At 39.9% G+C, this 21,751-nt stretch overlaps 2 protein-coding genes across 2 annotated transcripts; one reads left to right on the forward strand and one right to left on the reverse strand.

Annotated features, from left to right (window-relative positions):
• Nucleotides 1–799: 799 nt before the first annotated feature.
• flot1a (flotillin 1a) lies at nt 800–10,131 on the reverse strand. The gene is given in 14 exon segments (XM_040020221.1): nt 800–3,231; nt 4,555–4,719; nt 4,911–5,048; nt 5,627–5,672; nt 5,996–6,177; nt 6,392–6,544; nt 6,935–7,030; nt 7,153–7,164; nt 7,166–7,273; nt 7,428–7,571; nt 7,988–8,078; nt 8,956–9,031; nt 9,367–9,430; nt 9,944–10,131. Coding segments are annotated over 13 exon segments (1,275 nt in total). The 5' UTR covers nt 9,410–9,430; nt 9,944–10,131; the 3' UTR covers nt 800–3,210.
• Nucleotides 10,132–11,770: 1,639 nt separating this feature from the next.
• LOC120726559 (tubulin beta chain-like) lies at nt 11,771–21,561 on the forward strand. Its single transcript, XM_040020220.1, has 5 exons — nt 11,771–11,926; nt 15,876–15,984; nt 17,464–17,574; nt 18,356–18,600; nt 19,069–21,561. The coding sequence occupies exons 1-5, from the start codon at nt 11,870–11,872 to the stop codon at nt 19,879–19,881; spliced, it is 1,335 nt and encodes a 444-aa protein (XP_039876154.1). The 5' UTR covers nt 11,771–11,869; the 3' UTR covers nt 19,882–21,561.
• The last annotated feature ends 190 nt before the right edge of the window (nt 21,562–21,751 follow it).

Here is a 21,751-nt window from a genome sequence, read left to right on the forward strand (position 1 = left end):
ATTTTATCAAAAACAGCCTAATGAGGTTTTGGTGCTACATGACTTAGAGTCAATTGTCTTCAAAAATAGCTGTTTTGTATAAGAATATTTATTCAGAAACTATATCATTATTAACCACAAATAATGCCGAAAACTAATAAAACTGAAGTAAAACCAAACAGACAAAAAACAAATACAATTTAAATCTAATCGACCGAAATCCACTCTGAAAACTCAGTGAAACTTAAGTGACCTGAAAACAAACGCCATATAATCTAAAAAAGAAAAAAAGGGGTTCCGGTAGGAAAATCTTCTATACACAAGTCAAATAATATAAAACAAAAAAAACAAACTAATAATTGTGCAATAACTAACAGCCATTTACCCATATGTTTGCTCCTCTGAGAGTTTTGAATTAGACTTCCTGTACTGGTTTGGCGTTTTACCAGCTAACTTGACACACCTGCCAGCGTCTATGCAGTATCTTCCGGTGTATTAATTATCCAGTCAGTGAGGACGTCGTATCAGTTTCTATGTATATTTCATTTCTGAATTAGCTGAATGGTTTTCTCATTTTGCACAACAGCTCTCAGGTTATGCGGACATGTGAGACTATTAAAAGGTAATGAATGCTTGTACTTATAATATCCACGTCACTATAATTATTATCGCCCATTTAGCCTGAACTATGTCCATCATATAAAATGGACCTAAGCTACTTTTGTCAGCATTTATAATGCAAGGAAAGAACTCTAGTGTTTGTTGCAAGTTTAATTCCTGGCGCAACATCAGCAATTCATTCTTGGGAAAAGCACCATGTACCATGAGCATTTTATTGAAAGATCAATGACAATAAAATGATGATGAAAACGTTTATTGGGATCCCCTTATGCATGTGAAAATTATTTATTATGCAGTAACAATTCAAGACCTCACAGATGGAAAAAAAAATAAAAACTGAAAAGAAGAAGCTAAAATCAGATGTGTAAACAGGTGAGTAAAGAAAGACAGCAGTGGAACATTTAATAGCTACAATAAATCTTTTTTCACAAACAGTAAAGATTTAAGTCGTTTCCCCTTTTGCATTTAAATGACAAGGATTTTGTGTATAGAAGAGCAGAACGACGTTTTCCTAAAGTACACGGAAGAAAAATAAAAAGCAAACATCCACTTTGGTCAAACATCACGAATGCAACACAACAGGGTCTGAAACATTACAGAAAACTAATAAACTGGATAAAATACATTTATAATAAATTAGTCAAGCTGTTAGTGGTGATGCAAACAGTGCTCTACACTGATACTGTATCAAATATAAACTGTATAAATACATACACATACATATATATCCATATTTAGTGCTGATCCAGTAACGAAAGCACACTTCCATATCTATAGCTGGGTAATCTCCTACTTTGGTAACTCCACAGTGAAGCTGCACACGCCTACTGTGTCCTGACTTCAAACATATGCATTTGCAATATTACTTTACAGTGTAAGAGTGACAGGTGTTGATGCATGCATAATAACAGTAGTACTCATATATGAAAGAAATAAAATGTACCCTCAGGACACTTACAGCACGTGTGGTTGTGCTGTAATCAGGAGTGCAGAGAAGTCACAAACAGTGTTTAGAGCTGAAGACAAAACTGCTCAGTTAAAACAAAACCATATATCCATCTTCAGTGTTTAAATCCCTTCTGATGTATTAAAACGTGTCCATAAAGATATTTTCCTAACTAGCCCCAGAGGGTAATGGTGAGGTAGAGGGATACAGTTTGATTGGGTGGTGACAAAAGGCAAATCAGGATACTTTACAGGTACTACCGTAATACTTTAGAGCTAGTATTACACCTTCAGTGGAATATAAAGCACAAACTACAGCAAGCAAACGTAAAGAAAAAATAAAGAACAGAACAGCAAACACCCCTGCCCTCACTTAACAATTGAAATATTTAGCTTCACATTACGCCAAAGCGTTATATACTAACAAATACTTAATGTTATGAATACACAGGGATATTCTCATTGCTACTATGAAAAGCAAAGCTGTATTTCACACATTTCAATTTAGTCTGACTGGCTACACCTTTATGAGAGCTGCTACATAACTGCTATCACTAGGAACCACTTTACTTAAGATTTGTAGTACACATCATGTATTAGTGGACTGCAGGGTGGTACAGACTTAAGGCAGTTGAAGCTCCTGGTTGGGAAAAACAGAATCCCATTTTGTTTCCTGTAGCTGATCTAAAGCTAATATCTCCAAGCCGAGGCTCAACAGGAAAAAAAGACGATTCACCGACGCATCAGTTTACAAATAAAGAAATAAAGAATAATTAACTTAATTAACTTATTAAGTACCAAGGATCATAAAATATAAAACAGTAAAAAAAAAAAAGAAAAAGAAAGACAACACCTTTTAAAAACCCTATACATATTAACGCTGAAGTTTACAGATAATATCAGAAATATTCACCCTGAACCTTTATACACCAAATTTATTTCAGAAATACATGTAGAGAAAAGACTGATGGGTTAAAATGCATGTCAGTGAATATATGATAATATGCAATATTAGTAGGATTAGTAAATGAAGGTTTTGGTTGCATGTTTTAGCACATGCTCATGCTAAGAAGCACTTAAGGTTTGGCAGCAAGGCAGTGCGGACGGACACACACACACACACACACACACACACACACACACACACACACACACACACACACACACACACACACACACACACACACACACACACACACACACACACACACACACACACACACACACACACGTGAAGGAATTATTAATGGTAAACAGGAACACAGACAAAAGTGTGACATATAAACACAGAAAGGGACAAAGACAAAGATCAGTCATGTAAAACTCAAAAAGTAAGAAAGCTCATCAAACCATCATAGAATACATGAAATATGATTATATTATCCTCTGCTTCTTGTTACCTGTGACCCTGAACTGCATAAGCAGAAGGTAATACAAGGATGGATGGAGGCTAAACGAACGCAGTACCGCTAAGCACAAAGTCATAACATGAAATAACATTCGTAACTGTAATCAGACTATTTTCACAACAGAGAAACATCACAAACCAGCTGAACCAGCCACACAGCAGAATGACGCCGTGATGAGAGAATCATGCAGGGAATCCAGACAGCTGATTGGACACTGGGAGGAAGGACTGCCTGGTCATCACATGGCTGAGTCTCTTCAGCCTGTATGAGAGGCCATCTACAGAAAGGAGAGATATGATATTATGATGTCAGCAGACTCCAGAGAATACACAGTCCTAGTCTTGTTAGACCTTACCTCAGCCTTTGATACAGTCAACCATACCATCCTGATAAACAGACTGAGAGACCTGGTTGGGATGTCTGGCTCTGTTCTAGACTATTTTTTTTATCTTATATATCTGAAAGAAACTTTAGTGTGTCTGCAAACCAGAATCTACAGAGTTGTTGTGTGGAGTTCCTCAGGGCTCTGTGCTGGGACCTATTCTGTTTTTAATATACATTCTTCCTTTAAGCCAGACAATACAGCAGTTTCCTGAAGTATCTTATCATCGTTTTGCTGACGATATTCAGCTATATTATTCTTTTAAGCCTGCTGAAGCTCATAAGCTCTCCAATCTGATTGACTGTTTAACCAACATTAAACAACGGTTGAACAATAATTGCTTACAGCTAAACCCGGCCAAAACAGAAACTTTCATTATTGCACCAGGCAGTGCAATACCCGATATTAAACAGCGAATGGGTGACTTAGTTTCCTCACAGAAACATAACCTTAGAAACCTGGGTGTTATTTTTGATGAAGCTTTTTCTTTGGAGTGACATTTAAATCAGATCATAAGAACCTGCTTTTTTCACTTGAGGAACATTTCTAAACTTAGATCCATCGTGTCAACAAGTGAACTCGAGATGATAATAAACTGCTTTTTATCTCGTACCAAGACTTGACTACTGTAACAGGCCTGTTCACTTGTATAAACATGAAAGGGCTAGCCCGCCCTACAGGTTGTATCAAACTCTGCAGCGAGGCTACTGACCCACTCGACAAGGGTGGCTCATACTGACCCCCTGTTTTAAAGTCGCTGCACTGGCCACCAATCAGATTCAGGTTCCATTTTAAAATTCTAGTTTTAACTTTTAGAGCATTACAGAGACGCCCCCCTCCCCCCCACATTGCTGATTGATTCATACACATACCACCACTCGTCCCTTATTTCTACGGGGTTTGGACTCAGTGGAGACCTTCAAAAAGCAGCTAAAAACATTTTTATTTCAAAAAGCTTTTAATTAGACCAGGGTTTTTATGATGTATTTTATGACTGTATTATGCTTTTACCTTGTAAAGCACTTTGCGACATATGTCTGTGAAAGGTGCTATATAAATAAACTTTACTTACTTAGAGAAAGGTGGATGTTTTAAAGTTTTGTTATATTTAATGCTGAATTTAATTATTAATAATTAAATTTGATCGGTAGCAGCTATAAGCTGTAGATGCATGAGTGCAGGTAGGTGTAACATAAACCGAGTGCTTGAATGAGTTACCTGGGAGATGTTTACGCCAGTCATTTTCTCCAGTGCCTCAGGCAGCTGGGTCATGATGTCCAGCACCTCTCCTGAGAGTTTGGCCACGCCCACATCTCCACCTCCGCTGGATACCATGGTAACTTTTTTGGCTTCACACAGAGGCCTGCTGATCTCTTCTGCCATCTGGTGGACAAATGACATTACAGCTGTTAAAATTGTAACCAGTGAATGTAATAATGTAATCCAGAAGTAAATGCACACACAACACTCATGACTAACAGGCTTCAAATTCTGTTTGTTTGTTTTTTATCAGCACAATTCTAAAAATAAGAGCAGGAGCTAGAAATGCTTGTTATGATGATGTTATCGCTCACCAAAGGCAGTTTCTCCAGCAGCATGTCCACCATGGCGCCCTCCTTGTATTCATTGAAGGCCTCGGCCTTCTTCACCATCTGCTCAGCCTCAGCACGCCCCTTGGCCTCCACTGCAAATGCTTCAGCCTCACCTTTAACCTGAAGGAGAAATGAGGACGGACTTATTGTACCAGAAAACACTGAATCTCACCTTGTACCTTAATGTTACAGAAATTAAAGTGAATTACAAAAGACATTTTACAAATGTTACCTCATACAAAGCGATGGTAGTTTGAAATGCCTCCTCTAATATCTTATGGATTTTTCCCTCATCCATATTCCATTCATCCCCATTTTTTATTGCTAGATTCAGAATTATAGGCATCATATAAGAGGTCTCACCTGGGCTGCATATTAATACTCTTATTAACATAAATCATCATGACTGATTTAGCTCTTTGCCTTCCATCTCCTTATATCCTCTTCTAATTTGGAGTTCAGAGACCCCAAATTAATACTGCACGAGTGTGACAGATGTTTTTGTATATGTACACCCAAATAATTTACTGAATACTCTGAAGATTAGATTTTTAGATAATATCTCGTATTTAAAAGCAAGGAATTGTATCCTTGATACATTAAGTTGGTAGTCAGATAAAGAGTCATACTGAGCTAGATAATTAATTGGTTTGGAGAGGGATAGGAAAGGTTTTTCCCCAGAAGCAGCTTTGACTCACTCTTATGGACTCAGCTTCAGCCTCTGCCTCCATGATCAACTTAAGACTGGACAGACAAAAGAAACACAGTCAGCTGGTTAGCAGAGACATAAATGATTTGACCAGTACAAACATGTCAGCCATGCTCTTAAAATATAAAATGATAGCTCAAATGTTATTCTAATACAAAAAGAAGGATTTAAGTGGACGGATGAAAACTTGCCAAATTACAAAAAAAACAAAACAAAACAAAAACACACACACACGAGGGATTTTCCATGTTTCTTCTTCAGACATATAAACAGAGAAAACATACCAGAAAAACCTAACAGACTGTCTGCTTACTGTCATTCCTGCAGTTCAGGAGGTGAAAATGAACCCATAACTCACCGCTCAGCCTCAGCCAGCTTCTCCAGCCGGTACCGCTCAGCCTCTGCAGGTTTCTTCACCTTGGCCTCCAGCTCTTTCTCCTTGCGGGTGATCTCCTGCTCCTGCAGCATGATCTGCTGCGCCCGCTCAACCACCTGCACCTGCATCTTCTCACTCTCAATACACTGCTTCGTCTTCGCTACCTGCCAGAGGAAAACAGATCATACATGTTTGTCTGTACACATAATATTCCTCATTTAATATCATGAATTGTAAAAATGTTTTTGATTTCTAATAAGTTTAAAACGTTTGGCCTGCAGTTATAATTAAAGAAATGCTGTGCACTGTATTTAAAATATATATTCAGCTTAGAGATCAAATAGCAAAATGAGCTGCTTCCTGTGCACGCCTGTGTACCTGCAGCTGGTAGGCCATCTCTGATTCAGCCCTCTTAGTGTTGACTTCAATGTCATAGGCTGCCTTCTTCAGCTCATAGTCCCTTTGAGCCTTCGCCATGTCAATCTCATTCTTGTACTGAGCCGATATTTTCTCCTGCATGGCATGAGCTTCCTGCAGAGAGAGAGTCAAAGAGGGATGGAGAAAGGATGGAGGTGATCAGGATCAATGGGAACAGATGTCTAAAATAAACAGGATGAAGATGCTAAAAATACAGACAGAGTTTAGACAAATGGCACCAGTGACGAGGCCAATAAGACTAAGGCGAAGACACACAGTGAAGTGCTCTGTAAACAAGCTTCTAGATGATTTAAATGCAGCTTCTATTATTAGCAAGATAAGTATTTATCCAAGTGTTTCTAAAAATAAAGAAAGATCTTCAAACTACATCAACAAGCCCCATTGACACCTGTTGCAAAGAGAGATCTGTGTAAAAAAAATAGCTTTATAGCAATACAGTATTAAAAAAAAAAAAAAAAACAGCGGCAAAGTGACAGATCTCACCCTAATCACAGCATCTCTCTTGTTTTCGGCCTCTCCAATGCGAGCATCTTTCTGAACCTGCGCTGTTCGGCCTTTCCCCAGAGAATGCAGGTAATCCTGTGTGCCAGCAGGAGAAAAAAGATCTGATGTGCGTTTACTGGTTCAATTTTTAATTCCGAGAATCCACAAAAATGTACTGAGATCATCTATGATATGATTCTTATAGCGCAAAGAGATACCTGGTCATCATGGAACATCTTTGAGGGTGTAGCTGACCACGCTGATGCCCATGTTGACCAGGTCAGAAGAAGCCACCTTAAAAACCTGCTCTGAGAACTTCTTACGGTCCTTGTAGATCTCCTGTAACACAAACACCTTCGCTGTGATGCAGAAGTTCGCTTTTTGAAATGTACTCATCACACTGAGGTTGTGAATACTGAAGGTGTGTTCTAATAATACCTGTTCTATAATTCAGTTGGATGATAAACTCCATTTATTTACTTTAACTCCTTACCTCAACAGTCAGATGGGCGATGATGGCTCGCTGATGACCTTCAAGCGTCTCCAAGGCGATCTGAGCAATTTCAGCCTCTGACTTTCCCATGAACATCTGGCAGGCTGCAGCTAACATCTGTTTATTCTGACCCTGGATCTTCATCTGTAGGAAACAGCTGCTTGTTTATTATTTAGACAAACACTGACATAAACATTGGGTTCATTTCCTCGATGCACAGTGAAAAATAGCAAATCGGGAGCTGGGTTTCACGTGCAACTACATGGCACTGTCAGTGTACCTGACCCTAATATTTACATTGGCCTGCTTTAATTAATCAACAGATACAATAACATGCAAAAATAAATAAAAATAAACAATGAAGCAGCAACAAAGTTTACTGTAAACAAAAAACAAGTAGGAAAAAACATTCTGGTTGCTACGAGTAACATTATACACCACACAAAATGAATCTTATCTGCTACATGTTAATCTTCTAGTTTACACCTGTCCTTCTGAGAAAGGCCTCCCCTGTTTTGCCAGCAGCAGCACCTGATTCATCTGCAGTGGTGCACACTGACCTGGGCGATCCCGGTGACAGAGATGGGCACTCCGTGGCGGGTGTAGACTTTATCGCTCTTCACATTCAGAGTCAGAGTGTTCAGGGAAATCCTGGAGAGAGGCCACGTGAGAGATATAATGGGAAATATGATTATTGATTCATTTTCATTACTCTAATGGTACATTAGGTGTAGCAATTTCCTCCTTGCTTTTGTTACACTGAGCTGCAAACACAGAGTGTATATCAGCGGTCCCCAACCTTTATTGCGCCACAGATCGGTTTATGCCCGACAATATTTTTCACGGACTGGCCTTTAATGTGTCGCGGATAAATACAACAAAATAAAACTAGTACCGGTACCGAAAAAAAGAAGATTTATTCATAACACACGTGAAAAGACCCAGGAAAACAGAGTTAACGATCAAAACGATAACAAAATAACACTGAAAACTGATAAAAACCCTGAAAACCATACATTTCACACCTGAGCCTCAACTCTCGCGGCCCGGTACCAAACAACTCACGGACCGGTACCAGTCCGAGGCTCGGGGACCGCTGGTGTATATAGTAAAAGGGATTTTTTTTTTTTTTAATGTTGGTACTAGACCCAAATGTGGCCTGTGTGGAAGCTAATGTCTTAAATTCAACAGGAAGACGGAGAGAAAGGACTTAAAAAGTAACAGTTTATGAACAGCAGCTGGATGCTTTACACACATTTATTACTAATGACACAGATGTATATGCTCTGTGCTTTAAATGTGTCCCCAAAAGAAATCCTTCATTATTATAAAATTAATTTAAAATGAATTTGTTAATCTTTTTCCCCCTTTTTGCTGCTGAAGTGCTGTTTGCCTTCTCATCATGTTATTCAATTTGTCACTTAAAATATAAAATATATCGGCCAAATGTCAACAGTGTTTGCAGAAACATCAGGAAGTAAACTAATGGGATACAGGAGAACATAAATAAACTTTGTGGTTTGTTTACCTCTGTATCTGCTGAACGCAGGGGATGATGAACACTCGGCCTCCGGCTATCATGAGAGGTGGAGAACGGCAGAAACCTGGGAGAGATCAGAGACCGCGCTGAGCATCACAGGGACAGTTTAAACATTTACTACTTCATGATAAAAACGAATTCAACAAACTTCCATCACAAATCAAGTTCTGGTTTATGTTTGTGTTCAGAACTACAGACCCATTAAAAATCTGCATTTTTTTCTCTCCTTTAGAGAAGTCTAGGGCACCAGCTAAAGGTTTTGGAACATTTTGTTTGCCTTGATGTGACAGCCATCACATGTGCGTTAATTAATGAAAGGCAACAGTTATGTATTAGTTTGATGTTATAGTTTCTTAAGTTGTTTAGATTTCAACAAAGCAGTACAAGGCATAATTTTACCTGATACCACCATAGCCTCGTTGGGACCACAGGTGTAGAACATGTTTGCTGATCCTCCTTCAGACTAAAAAAAAACCAACAAAAATGAAAGAATAATTATTTAACAAAAACACTTTTATAAAGGACTTGTTTAGAAAATCCATCAACAAACGCATAAGGCCGGAATCGCGAAGAGTTATTATACGAAATATAATTTTAAAAACACCTGAAATATTTTATTAGTTTCTTTTCAGAGGCTAAATATGCAAGCATCAGAAATCACAATGATCAGCTCACTCCCAGAAGAAAAGGAGTGGATGTGATGGTGGTGGCCAGACAGAGGAGCAGCAGACCAGCGGAAAAAATCTAATTAGCGTAAACATTGCGCAGTAAAAAGCCCAAGAAAAGCTGCAACAAACGCAAAACCCCGAAGCTCACAGACAAGATCAACAGAGAGATCAAGATTTTAAAATATGTACAGCAAAACAAATATGAAGTGCAGGCTGTTTATCTGTTAGCTTAACTCAAACAATTTCAGCTACATCTGTGTTTACACTCGATGAATGTGGATACAGAGAAAATGTGACGACACACTCACCGGTTAGTGTACAAACGACGTGGTTTAGGTGGAGTAGAGTGAAAAGCGATGAATAATTGGCCGCTCAGATTAATGAGTTTTCATCCCAGGTGACGTTTTCTCTCGTTGGATACGAAATGATGCGGTTAGTGAATAATAAGGCTGCAGCTCAGTGGCTCCAATAGAGCACGCCCATTCAGCAAACTTTGTGCTTCCGCCATCTAGTGGCGAGGTGGGGAAACGTCATTTTTCAGGTGGAAAGCAACTAAATACATTTATTAAAGTACAGTTAATAGTTCAATTTTCTACAACTTTGAATTTTATTATTAAACACTATTATTATCTTGTATATCTCTCACTTCTGATTTTAATTCATTTCCATGGTGGATTTGCTTGTTTCAATCTAGCTAAAAGGTGCGAGATGGGAATGTATTATTATTATTATTATTAATTATTTTTTAAATTATTATTAATTAAAAAATATTTTAAAATGCCTCTTCAAATGACAAAAAGCTAAAGTCATTTTCTTGTATGCTTTTATTTTCTTGTAGGCAGTTCTTTAAGTTTTCTTGTTTGTTTGTTTTTTATTTTAGTTGACTAAAATGCTTTTACACCAACTAGCTTTGGTATAATGTCGCTTATGCGTATGACTCCAAATTATTCAAAAGTAAATTTAAGAAAATTGCACTGTCAAAGAAATATAGTTTAAAATATTATCTAACAGTAGCAGCATATGTGTGACTCCTCAATCATTGCTGGAAAAGTATAACACTTTAACATTAAATCTTCCTTTCAAAACACAGACTACTGAATTATTCTAACAACTATATCTATATATCATAATAAAATATATATTACTAAACGTGATGCTCTATTGGATTCCGATCCAGTGACTGTAGAGGAGATTTGAGTACAGTGAATTCATTGTCATGTTCTCAAATTCCACCTGAATGCCACAGCAGAAATCAACACTCATCAGACCAGACAACATTTTCCCAATCTTTTAATGTCCAAATTTGGTGAGCCTGTGCAAATTTTATCCTCGGTTTCCTGTTCTTAGATGACAGATGGCACCCAGTGTGATCTTCTGCTGCCGTAGCCCATCTGCTTCAGTTTGATGAGCTGTTACATTCAGAGATGCTCTTCTGCATACCCTGATTATTTAAGCTACCATTGCCTGCCCAGCTTGAAGCAGTCTGGCCATTCTCCTCTGATCTCTGAAATCAAGACACTCTCCCCTAGAGAGCTGCTGCTCACTGGAACATCAGCAGATTGTCTTGATCATGTTTATATTCCTAAATGCACTCAGTTGCTGTTGTGGTTGACTAATTAGATATTTTGAATTTCTCAGTTGAACAGGTGTACCTATCAAAGTGGCTGGTGAGTGTATATATTTGTGTTCATACTATTAAAAACGTCAGGACCTTACATTTAATGTGACGCTAACGCCTGAGTCCATTATCTCCTTTATTCTAACTGGATGATGGATGCTGCTGATTATGGTGTAGAAGGTGTAACTTTTTACTCTTCATATACAGGCTTTAAAATTCACATTAATGTTCTGATGAAATATTTTCTTCTGGAAACGTAGAGAAGCAGAAAAAGGAAATACTCGAGTAAAGCATCTGAAATCCACTACTTCGTTACTTTCCAGCTTTTGTTTGGAGCTCCAACGAGGCAGTGATGACAACACCCGGCACTCCTTCTCCTCTTCCGGTCCTTGCCTCAGAGGGAAGGAAACCCCTTTGGGGAAAAAAAAGCTCAACGTTCAGCCAATCAGCTCCAAAGCCGCAGACAGAATAACCAATCATTAGCCTGGACTAAGCTATGCCCCACCCCCCGAAGCCAGCTGGACTCAGCGCTGCCACAAACTCTGCACAGTCAGTAGGTCAGCAGCCTTCACTTACTTCCAGCGCTCTCTGCTCCATCACCAACTGTCCATCCATCATGAGGGAAATCGTGCACATCCAGGCCGGCCAGTGCGGGAACCAGATTGGTGCTAAGGTAAGAAAAGCTAGTGATGAAAAAAAACAACACCTTTTCTCTTCTTTTTTGTCGTTATTTATTTATTTACCAGTTTAATAAAGTTTTTGTTCAAAGTTTTTCATTTTTAAATAATTTAAATTGCTGCTCTTTTTGTACAGTTTCAATACATACTTACTCTGTATTAAATCACGAAATTACATAGAAATAAACTGATTAATTCCTGTAATTTACTAAGAGGATTTTTGTTTTTTATTTTTTTAAATGTACAAACCTTTAACTGGACCCAGAACAATTGAGAGTTCCATTGTTTTCCCCCACTCCCCCTCCCCCTGACCATTTAAAAGTTACAGTATTCTTTTATACTTTAGCTAACCTCTTTGTAACCTACTTTAATCTAAAGGGGAATGTGCATATTTTGTGTTTTTATCATATGTTACATGAGTCTTGGATTTTTTTAGGTAAAAGATTGACAGAGTTGATCTAATCCTTTTATTAATAGATTGAAGCACTCTTAGGCAGAAACAATAAATCAGTGTAACAATAACTTTGCTATTACATATGATAATTTTTAATGAAGTATTATGAAGCTGTAGGATCTGACAAAAGAATGTAATACATGGCATATTAATTACAGCAATATAATAAGACTTCTGTCTAGCAGTAGTCTTTCATGCTTTCTCTGCACATGAATACAGTAACATTTGCAGATTTGTAACTGCAGGCTAAACAGTGACTCCAGTCACTGAGCTGTGATTAATGAAGCTGGCCAGACCGGAGCCGACTCACAGGGCCAGCTGCTGCCTTGGCTGCCTGTTGAGCTCGAGTCTTTGTCATGGAGGAGAAAGAAAAAAAACAAGAGAAAAGGGTGAAAAGAAAGGAGAAATTTGCTGAGGCAGAGGAGAGGAACGCAGCAGGAGGAGGGTGAAGGGGGAGGAAGATAACAAGTGGTTCAGTGTCTACGCTGAATGCACAGATGAGGTCATTTAAATGGCTGCCTTTTCCAGGCAGTGCGACACATGCGCACGCCCCAGGCCCCCCAAACCAGCAGTCCTCATCCCTGTTTACCCATGAGTAATAGGAAGGGTTCTCTATTTATCTGCATTTTGTTGGAACAGTTTAAAGGATTTCTTGGATCCTACAGCTACTTACCTCAAGCTGCAGCAGTTAGTGGATCAGTCAAGGGATTCAAAATGAATCCAGTGAAATACGGTTGTAAAAATCCCCCCAAACCACAGTTCATAACATGATTTTTAGGCCACGGTTTCAGAACATATTTCAGTTTTTCTTCAGATGGATTAAAAGAAAGAGAAAAGACAAATGCTTCGAGATTTGTCCTGGATGCTCTTTGATCAGAAAAAAAATCCTTTATAAATGCCGGTCCAAGGAGAAGAATAAACTCCATTATTCTCCTTTTCGCATTAACTAAAAACACTCAGACATTACAGCTTTTAACAGCATGCTCTAACTCTGCATTAATATTTCAAGCTGCAATCACAGTATAATTTAATTTGTAAGGTTATTCTGCCTCCTTTATGGAAGTGTCCCAATAGATTAATTCAGGAATGAATTGTTTCAGCTATATAAAGGAGACATTTTCTTTAAAAACAAGCATGCGACCCTTGCTTTCCTTAGAAATTACGGATATTTTTTACTTTTTTGGAGATTTTATTGACTGATTAGTTAATTAAGAAGATAATACACAAGGTAAAGCTTTAAAATATTGTACATGCAGCCATACAATCACAGTTTTATCAACTAGATTTTCAGTAAACTCTACAATTAAATAAGAATGAATCACTTATACAAGAACTACTTTAGATATCATAAAACAGCTTAAACATTGCGTGCTATGTAGCAGCATAACAGCCACCAGGTCATGTGATTTTAAGAATGTGATTCTATATATAACTTGAATTTTATTCGTACATTTGGCCTGTTCTGCCCTCGTACAGCTCAGCACAACAGCGGGTGGGGCAGCAGCATATGGGCTGACTTAGTCTCTGCTACTCAAAGGTCCTGATCGGTGAAGACAAGTGTATTTACAGCGGACTTAGTGAGGCTGAGGTCATTTCACAATGGATTAACTGTGCCTGAATTCACCCGCTTACCCAATCCAACCCAAATCTGCTGAGCTTTCCCACGTTTCTGGATAACTTCTCATAGATACGATTGAACGGAGGCTTAGGTCTTCAAACACGGACTTCAAACCTGCTATCTCACATGTGGTTTGCAGTTTCAGAAATCCTGAAGTGTATGTTTTTGCCTTGGACAAACCAACCTTTCCACTGCTTATCTCTTTCCCTTAGACACACACACGCACTCTCACAGATTAGGGTCACTTGACTGAGCTGGTGTGACAGTCTGTTGATGTTTCAACCCGTGAAACACAAAATCCTCTGAGAGAGTCCTGACCCTCTGACAGCGAATAGAACAAAAAGTTTTACTACTTCAAGCTGTGGGCAACTTTTTATGAGTCTGTGTGTGATTCACTGAACCAGCTGGAAAAATCCAGGTGGGGGTAATTACACGACTTCCTCCCTGCCTTTCCTTTCTAAACTTCAATCATAGCTGAACTACAAACACATTAAAATATTTTCATTCAGCCAGATTAATGTGCTGTTAGCCTTTTAAATAGCCGCAAAACTTTAAACTTCAGGGTAAAAACTGCTCATAAAAAGAACATTATCTGGTATCAGTTTATCTTTGAAGTCTTTTTAAGCAAACATGTTAGCTCTAGCTTTCAGATATAAATATTTGTTGCTTTTTTTCTCAGTTTTCTATCATTAAACTCACTGAACTGTATCAGAAGTTGTGAATTTCTCAGCATTTTTAATCTAAATGACAGATTATGTATTCATCACGTGACTGCGTGATTAAAATAAATCTGAGCTGCCGTGTGTGCTCGCTCTTGTTTGCTTCTTTTATGCTCGTTTCTCATCAGCCTCCTGTACTTCCTCCTGTTTTCCTGTCCAGGTGTCAAAGCTTTGAAACTGCTTTGGCTTGTGCTTCTTCCAGGAAGTTTCACTCAGAGCAGAAACCAAATATATCCACAAGACTTACCTTTGATTATTTACTGGCATGAGACATAAAAGCACTGAGTGTATTTTGTTACAGTCAGACCAGCTGTGGCAGACCCAGAGTTTGTCTTCATATCCATCTATTTTCTTCACCACTTATACTGTTGGGAGTGTTTGTAAAACATGTTTTTACAGGGAGTTTCCTTGAAATCAAAAGAGGGCTGTTTGCACTGTTATCAGATTGTCTCGTCCACCCTCTCCATGTGATTTGCAACGTTTGCAAACTTGAATCACATGCAGGCATCTTCTTTACTGTTTCTACACTGTGTTCTCACTCAGAGACTTAAGCTGAAAAAAACCCTGTAGCCTGACATCTTCTGTGTAGGAGATTTATTGAGGGACTCAATAAGAAATCTGAGCTATAAGTGAGAATCAATACTGCCACTGATATTGAGACATTATTAAAAGCATTTATGTCTAGTCTAAGAGCTCCACAGCATGTTCAGCCAAAATTAGTTTAATGGTTGGAATGGAACCACGAGGTGACTGCTTGTCGCAGGAAATCCTTCCTGCGGTCTTACAGAACACGTCGCTGTTTTTAGGTGATCTTGTGAGTGCTAACTGTGATCATATGTCAGCGAGTCTTTGGGAAACACAGAGGTCAGAAGACTGTTGTTTTTCTTCTAAATTTGTTTGCAGTTATGTCCTAAATAACACCACAAAGACACCTCTTTGTGAGATGTTTCCTAACTTTGCATGAAAAACCTTACTGAGTACTCTGTTAGCATTTTAGCTATGATGGCACATGGATGGCTCAGGGGTAAAAAAAGTGCTTAGTATTGTGCTCGCTTCACATCATTAAGCTCATTAAGTGTATAAAACACTGACATGTGGATGCTTTCTGTATTAGTTCTTGCAGTAACAGCTTGTCCACCTTCACCTTTATTTAGTTCTGGGAGGTGATCAGCGACGAGCACGGCATCGACCCGACAGGCACCTACCACGGAGACAGCGACCTGCAGCTGGACAGGATCAGCGTGTACTACAATGAAGCCACAGGTGAGTTCATCCCGACTACAGCGAGGTCTGTGTTTGATCAAATGAAAGAAGACATCTCCTCCCTGTGGAGACACCGGCTCACTGCAGCAGAGAAGCAGAAGATGCAGATAAAAATAAAGCAATGAAGCACTAATTTTTTGTTCGCTGGTTTCACATTGTTACAGGTGAGGATGTGTTATCTTCACCTGTTCTCATGATGACATTTATTAGGGGGGCATGCTGCCTTAAAATGCCAGAAACACTAAACAAGCATGCATTAAACAAAGGTAGTTTCTCCTGAAAAACATTTGTACCAAACTCTGTTTGACACAGTGATAGTGGACTATGTCAGCCTTAATTATTCCCAGTCAGAGCCTCAAATGTAGCCCAGGAGCCAGAAGGAGCCTGCCAAAGGCTTCATCCCACTGCTCTGGACGGCTTTAAACATTGCAGTGGAGTCAGTAATTACTCATTTAGTTTCAGTAGCATACATTTTCATGGCGTGGTGATGCCAGCATTGGCTTACTACTACCAGTAAAAAAAAAAAGAGGAATTTAAAAGTATTTCTGGAACCAGACGAGTTGTTCAAAACATAAAAACATAAAATACTGTTTCTGTTTGGTTCTGAAAACTTAACGTCTGCCTTTTACTTTGGTTTAAAAATTATATTGAACATGTTACGCTCTCATAAAAAGGTCCTAAAAAGTAACAACAGGGGTCCAGGTTGAAAAAGGAGACAAGGAAGCAAAACTGTTAAATTAAAGGGTTTTATTAATGTTTCTACTACTAACTAAACTAAAAGAGACGAACAAGCTGACATCACCTTAATTAAATTAAATTAGTTTTTCACATCCTTGCTTGCTTTTTGTTTTCCTAGTTTAGATTGTTGTTAGTTGTTTGCTTGCTGTAGTGCTGTCTCAACAGGACCTCATAACATAGTTTTATTCCCTCTTGTGCTTCTTGTCTCCTTTCTGAACAACAATAAATCTCTTGAACCCCAAAAACCTCTGAGGGCTGTTTGTTGTAAATATAACTTGTTATGCAGAGGTTTAACTTGTCCACCCTCTTGAGATCAAACTCGACTGTTTGCGGCCCGTGAACTAAAACGAGTTTGACACTTCTGCCTTCAGTTGTTGCACAAACCTAATTTAACCTGACAGCCTAAAGCAGCCTAAAGTAAAGCTGAAAAATCACAGGTTGACTCAGGAGCTAAGAAACTAAATAAAATGGGCATTTTATTTTAATGAATGAAAATGAGCTGGATAAGCTTCACCGAAAGCTCACAGGAGTAAACGGTCTGTTAAATATGCAGTTTAGCCTCAGTGTGTTGAGTCTAGACATCCTGTAACTTTGCAGTAAATGTCTCCATCTAGTGGCCACATGAGATACTACAATCATCGTTCAGCTTTCTTTCTTTTTACACTCTTAGCTCCTACAGGTTAAGATCCTTTTGTTAATCTTTTATTTCATCTCTCTTTGTGTCTATTTTAATATATGCAGGTGGGAAGTACGTGCCCAGGGCCATCCTAGTTGACCTGGAGCCAGGAACCATGGACTCAGTCCGTTCTGGACCCTTTGGGCAAATCTTCAGACCCGACAACTTTGTCTTTGGTAAGAACACCACCTACTGAACAGGATGGGCTGCACTCGCTGAACACATGAACTGTTTACACATGAACTTTGGTCAGTTTCGGGACAATCAGGTCAGATTTTCCACTGTTTTTTTCCTCACATGTAGCATGCAGCAGGTACTGCTCTGCTCCACATGCACTCACATCACTGACTGTGTTATTAAAGTGAAGGAGCTGCCTGGATAGAGTGGGCAGGAGGGAGCACATTTGACTCCCACTCACTAACTGGGCAGGTAGCTGCTCTATGGGCACATCATCACGATCAACAGTCACTTGGACGTGTAGAGTGGGGAGCTGGGCGGTTAAAAACCAGCTGCATGTTTGACCGGACAGCACTGGACATTTGCATTATCACATGCGCCTCTTTCAGGTCATCTCTAGAAAAGTTCAAGCCTGTGGTGCATGTGTGAAAACAGCTATAAAGTTAAAAAGTATCAGATGGTCTGGAGCTGTCAGGGTTTGGACTCCTGATGAGTATCTGTGCTGCTCTATTTTGTGGCTAAAGTCACATCGAGTCCATCGGTCAAATTTAGCTCAACAGACTGTCCTACATGGCACAAACAAGCTCACTCCTGCCATAAAATCCCAGCATGAAACCCTCTGGGACCTGAGCTGACTGATTCTGACTCAGTACGATGCTTCAAAGCCAGGCTCACTTTCCTTTGTTGCTCTTTCCTTTCGCAAACATTGGGAAAAATGTTTTCTTAAACAGTTTGACTAAAAACTGAAACAGTATAATCAGCCTCACTTTTGTTTCCCAGGTCAAAGTGGGGCAGGAAACAACTGGGCTAAAGGTCACTACACGGAGGGGGCCGAGCTGGTGGATTCAGTCCTGGACGTGGTGAGGAAAGAGGCCGAGAGCTGCGAGTGCCTGCAGGGTTTCCAGCTCACGCACTCTCTGGGAGGAGGCACCGGCTCCGGCATGGGAACCCTGCTCATCAGCAAGATCAGAGAGGAGTACCCCGACCGCATCATGAACACCTTCAGTGTGGTGCCCTCCCCTAAGGTAGAGCATTGCCCCACAGGATGCACTTTTTATAAATGACCTTTCAGTGCTTACTTATGGTAGTTTTAGAAGTCTGAGCATAGGCTGCACAATAAAAGATCAGAAAAGTGAAGCCGTAAATCTGTGTTCGCTCTAATAATCAGCACGAGGCAAAGTCTGTAAGACCTCAGCACCTCAGTAAACACTTTCTTGATGACTTTGTGTTTTCAGTTGCTAGTTTTAAGTCATATTGAAAATAATATAATGCCCTTTTTGTAAATTATGTCCCAACAACGGTCAGAAATGAAGATAAAGCTGAGTATGAGTGACAGGTTGGCATATTTCAGTGCCCATATATCTGTGTTCAGCACTTTGAACTATGGGAAATAAATCTACTGCACAATAAATCGCCTGTTTGTTTATAATAAATGTTCATGCTATTTCTGCATCAGCCATGAGTATCGACGTTTCCTCTCGCTCTGTCTTCAGGTATCAGACACGGTGGTGGAGCCCTACAACGCCACGCTGTCCGTTCACCAGCTGGTAGAAAACACCGATGAGACCTACTGCATTGACAACGAAGCTCTTTATGACATTTGCTTCCGCACCCTCAAGCTCACTACGCCCACCTACGGCGACCTGAACCACCTGGTTTCGGCCACCATGAGCGGCGTGACCACCTGTCTGCGTTTCCCCGGGCAGCTGAACGCCGATCTGAGGAAGCTGGCCGTCAACATGGTGCCCTTCCCTCGTCTCCACTTCTTCATGCCCGGCTTCGCCCCTCTCACCAGCCGGGGGAGCCAGCAGTACCGCGCCCTCACCGTGCCGGAGCTCACCCAGCAGGTGTTCGACGCCAAAAACATGATGGCGGCTTGCGACCCTCGCCACGGACGCTACCTGACGGTGGCCGCCGTGTTCCGTGGGCGCATGTCCATGAAGGAGGTGGATGAGCAGATGCTGAACGTCCAAAACAAGAACAGCAGCTACTTCGTGGAGTGGATCCCCAACAACGTCAAGACGGCCGTCTGCGACATCCCGCCGCGAGGCCTCAAGATGGCCGTGACCTTCATCGGCAACAGCACGGCCATTCAGGAGCTGTTCAAGCGCATCTCCGAGCAGTTCACGGCCATGTTCCGCCGCAAGGCCTTCCTCCACTGGTACACCGGCGAGGGCATGGACGAGATGGAGTTCACCGAGGCAGAGAGCAACATGAACGACCTGGTGTCAGAGTACCAGCAGTACCAGGACGCCACCGCCGAGGAGGAGGGGGAGTTTGAGGAGGAGGTGGAGGAAGATGCCTAAGTGAAAGCAAGAAAAAATGATAAATGGAGGGAAAAGTTAATAATCAAAAACAAACAAAAACATAGAAAAAAATTTAAAAAAATGATGTGAAATGAAGGAATGTAGGAGAGCAGATGAGGAAGGTCAGAGGAGGGTGGAGGTCTGAATTGGTTAATAGGACAGAAGAAGAGCGGAGAATGTAGACAGAAGGAAAGATGATGTCATGACCAAATTAATGTGCCATGGTTTACTGTTTCGTGTGACGCCACGTAAGCCGGTTTGATCAAAACTAGTCTCCCAAAATCTTTGTTTTTAACTCTAAGTGCAACAGACGCACTTCTAACACTTTTTATTTCATTGCATACAAGGATTTTCTTTACTGTGAAGGATTCAGCTGCTGTTACACTGAGGTTAAACCAAACCCTGCTCCTACATTCAATCAAACAAGCTTAGTGTTTGACCTGCGATCAAAAACACACTTTCAGCCTCAGTGGAAAAATCATCTTCGGACTTCTTTGCTGATTTTGTGCAGAAGAGGTGGAAAGTGTATCTGTGACGTCTGATTCAAAACAAATAACTGAGCTGTGCAGTCGCACTGGGCGGCCTCTTCATGTTTGGCATCAGCTGATTGTTGGTTTTGGTCTTTTCATTGAGTTTGTTGAACGAAATTTGAAAATCATGTCGGCGTAATCAAGGTTATCACATTGAGTGTTGAGATAGTTTCAGGTGTGTAACCTCGTAGTCAGTTTAAGTAATAATAAATCATTCTGTTATCAGTGTTAATGCCTTTTATCAGTGTTATTTACCGTTTTGTCTCAGCTTTCAAGATCAACTCTCAGTGATAAATGTGATTTTGGGCAGCAGGTGAGAAAACGTTATCAGTATTTCTTCTTCTGAGGCAGATATGCGTAATTAGCTGGATAATCTCTCATTTTTGACGCTTTTGTCGCAACCTTTTTAAGACTGCATGAGATAAAGAGTCCTGTGTGAGTCAGTCTTACGCTTGCAGAATATATTTTTATTTTTCCGGACATCAGGGTTTGCACCTTTGTGTAAACGTCTCTCCAGCCTCTGTGAACTCAGAGAGTTGTTTTTCTACAGCGTCGTGCTGTCATTAGCTTTTGTGGGGAAGAGCCATTCTGGTCTTACTAGACTGAAGGGAGCCATCAGTTACAATCAGGCCATTAATCTTTTCTTTTTCTTTTTTTTAAATGAAAGCGCAAGATTGAAAGTTGATGTCAAAGACGGGAACATCTGTTATCTTCTAGTAAATACAGATTCTTGGAAGTGGTTAACCACAACAAAAGTCACATTTAGTAAAACGTCAAAGAAAATGATTTGCTTTCCTGTGATATATACATTGGCAGAGCATTCATAGCAGCAGGATTTTTCTCAGACGCCAGCCAACGTTTTGAGGAGAAACACACTGCACATGCTCAGTGTCCATTATACTAGTAAGTACAGATCCCTTGAAGTGATTAGCCACAACAAAAGTCCCATTCAGTGAATTTCCAAGAAACAAATTCATTTTTCGATATATATTTATTACCAACCAATGTTAGAGGAGAAGCGCACTGCACATAACAACTGCTCTGTTTTCCTTTCATACCACATCTCAGGCTAACAGAGCCCTCAGCTCCTCTGTGTTAAAAGCATGTCGGCTGTTGTTGGATTAACCAATTCAACGGGACATTTTCCAATCAAAAAAAAAGTATTTAAATTCAAGCAAAGAAACATAAATCTGAGTGTTAAAAAAGTCAGAGTGACAGGAAAGATCAGCGTCTTTGAAGAGTTAACGTTGTGGATAAAAGTTGAAAACTTCCCTCACTATTATTATAACCTCACTATTCAGGCCAACATCTGAAGATCTGAAGTCTAACCTTAACATTTC

This window comes from Simochromis diagramma, unplaced genomic scaffold (assembly GCF_900408965.1).
Source record: "Simochromis diagramma unplaced genomic scaffold, fSimDia1.1 OVJJ01000753.1, whole genome shotgun sequence".
Classification (NCBI taxonomy): domain Eukaryota; kingdom Metazoa; phylum Chordata; class Actinopteri; order Cichliformes; family Cichlidae; genus Simochromis; species Simochromis diagramma.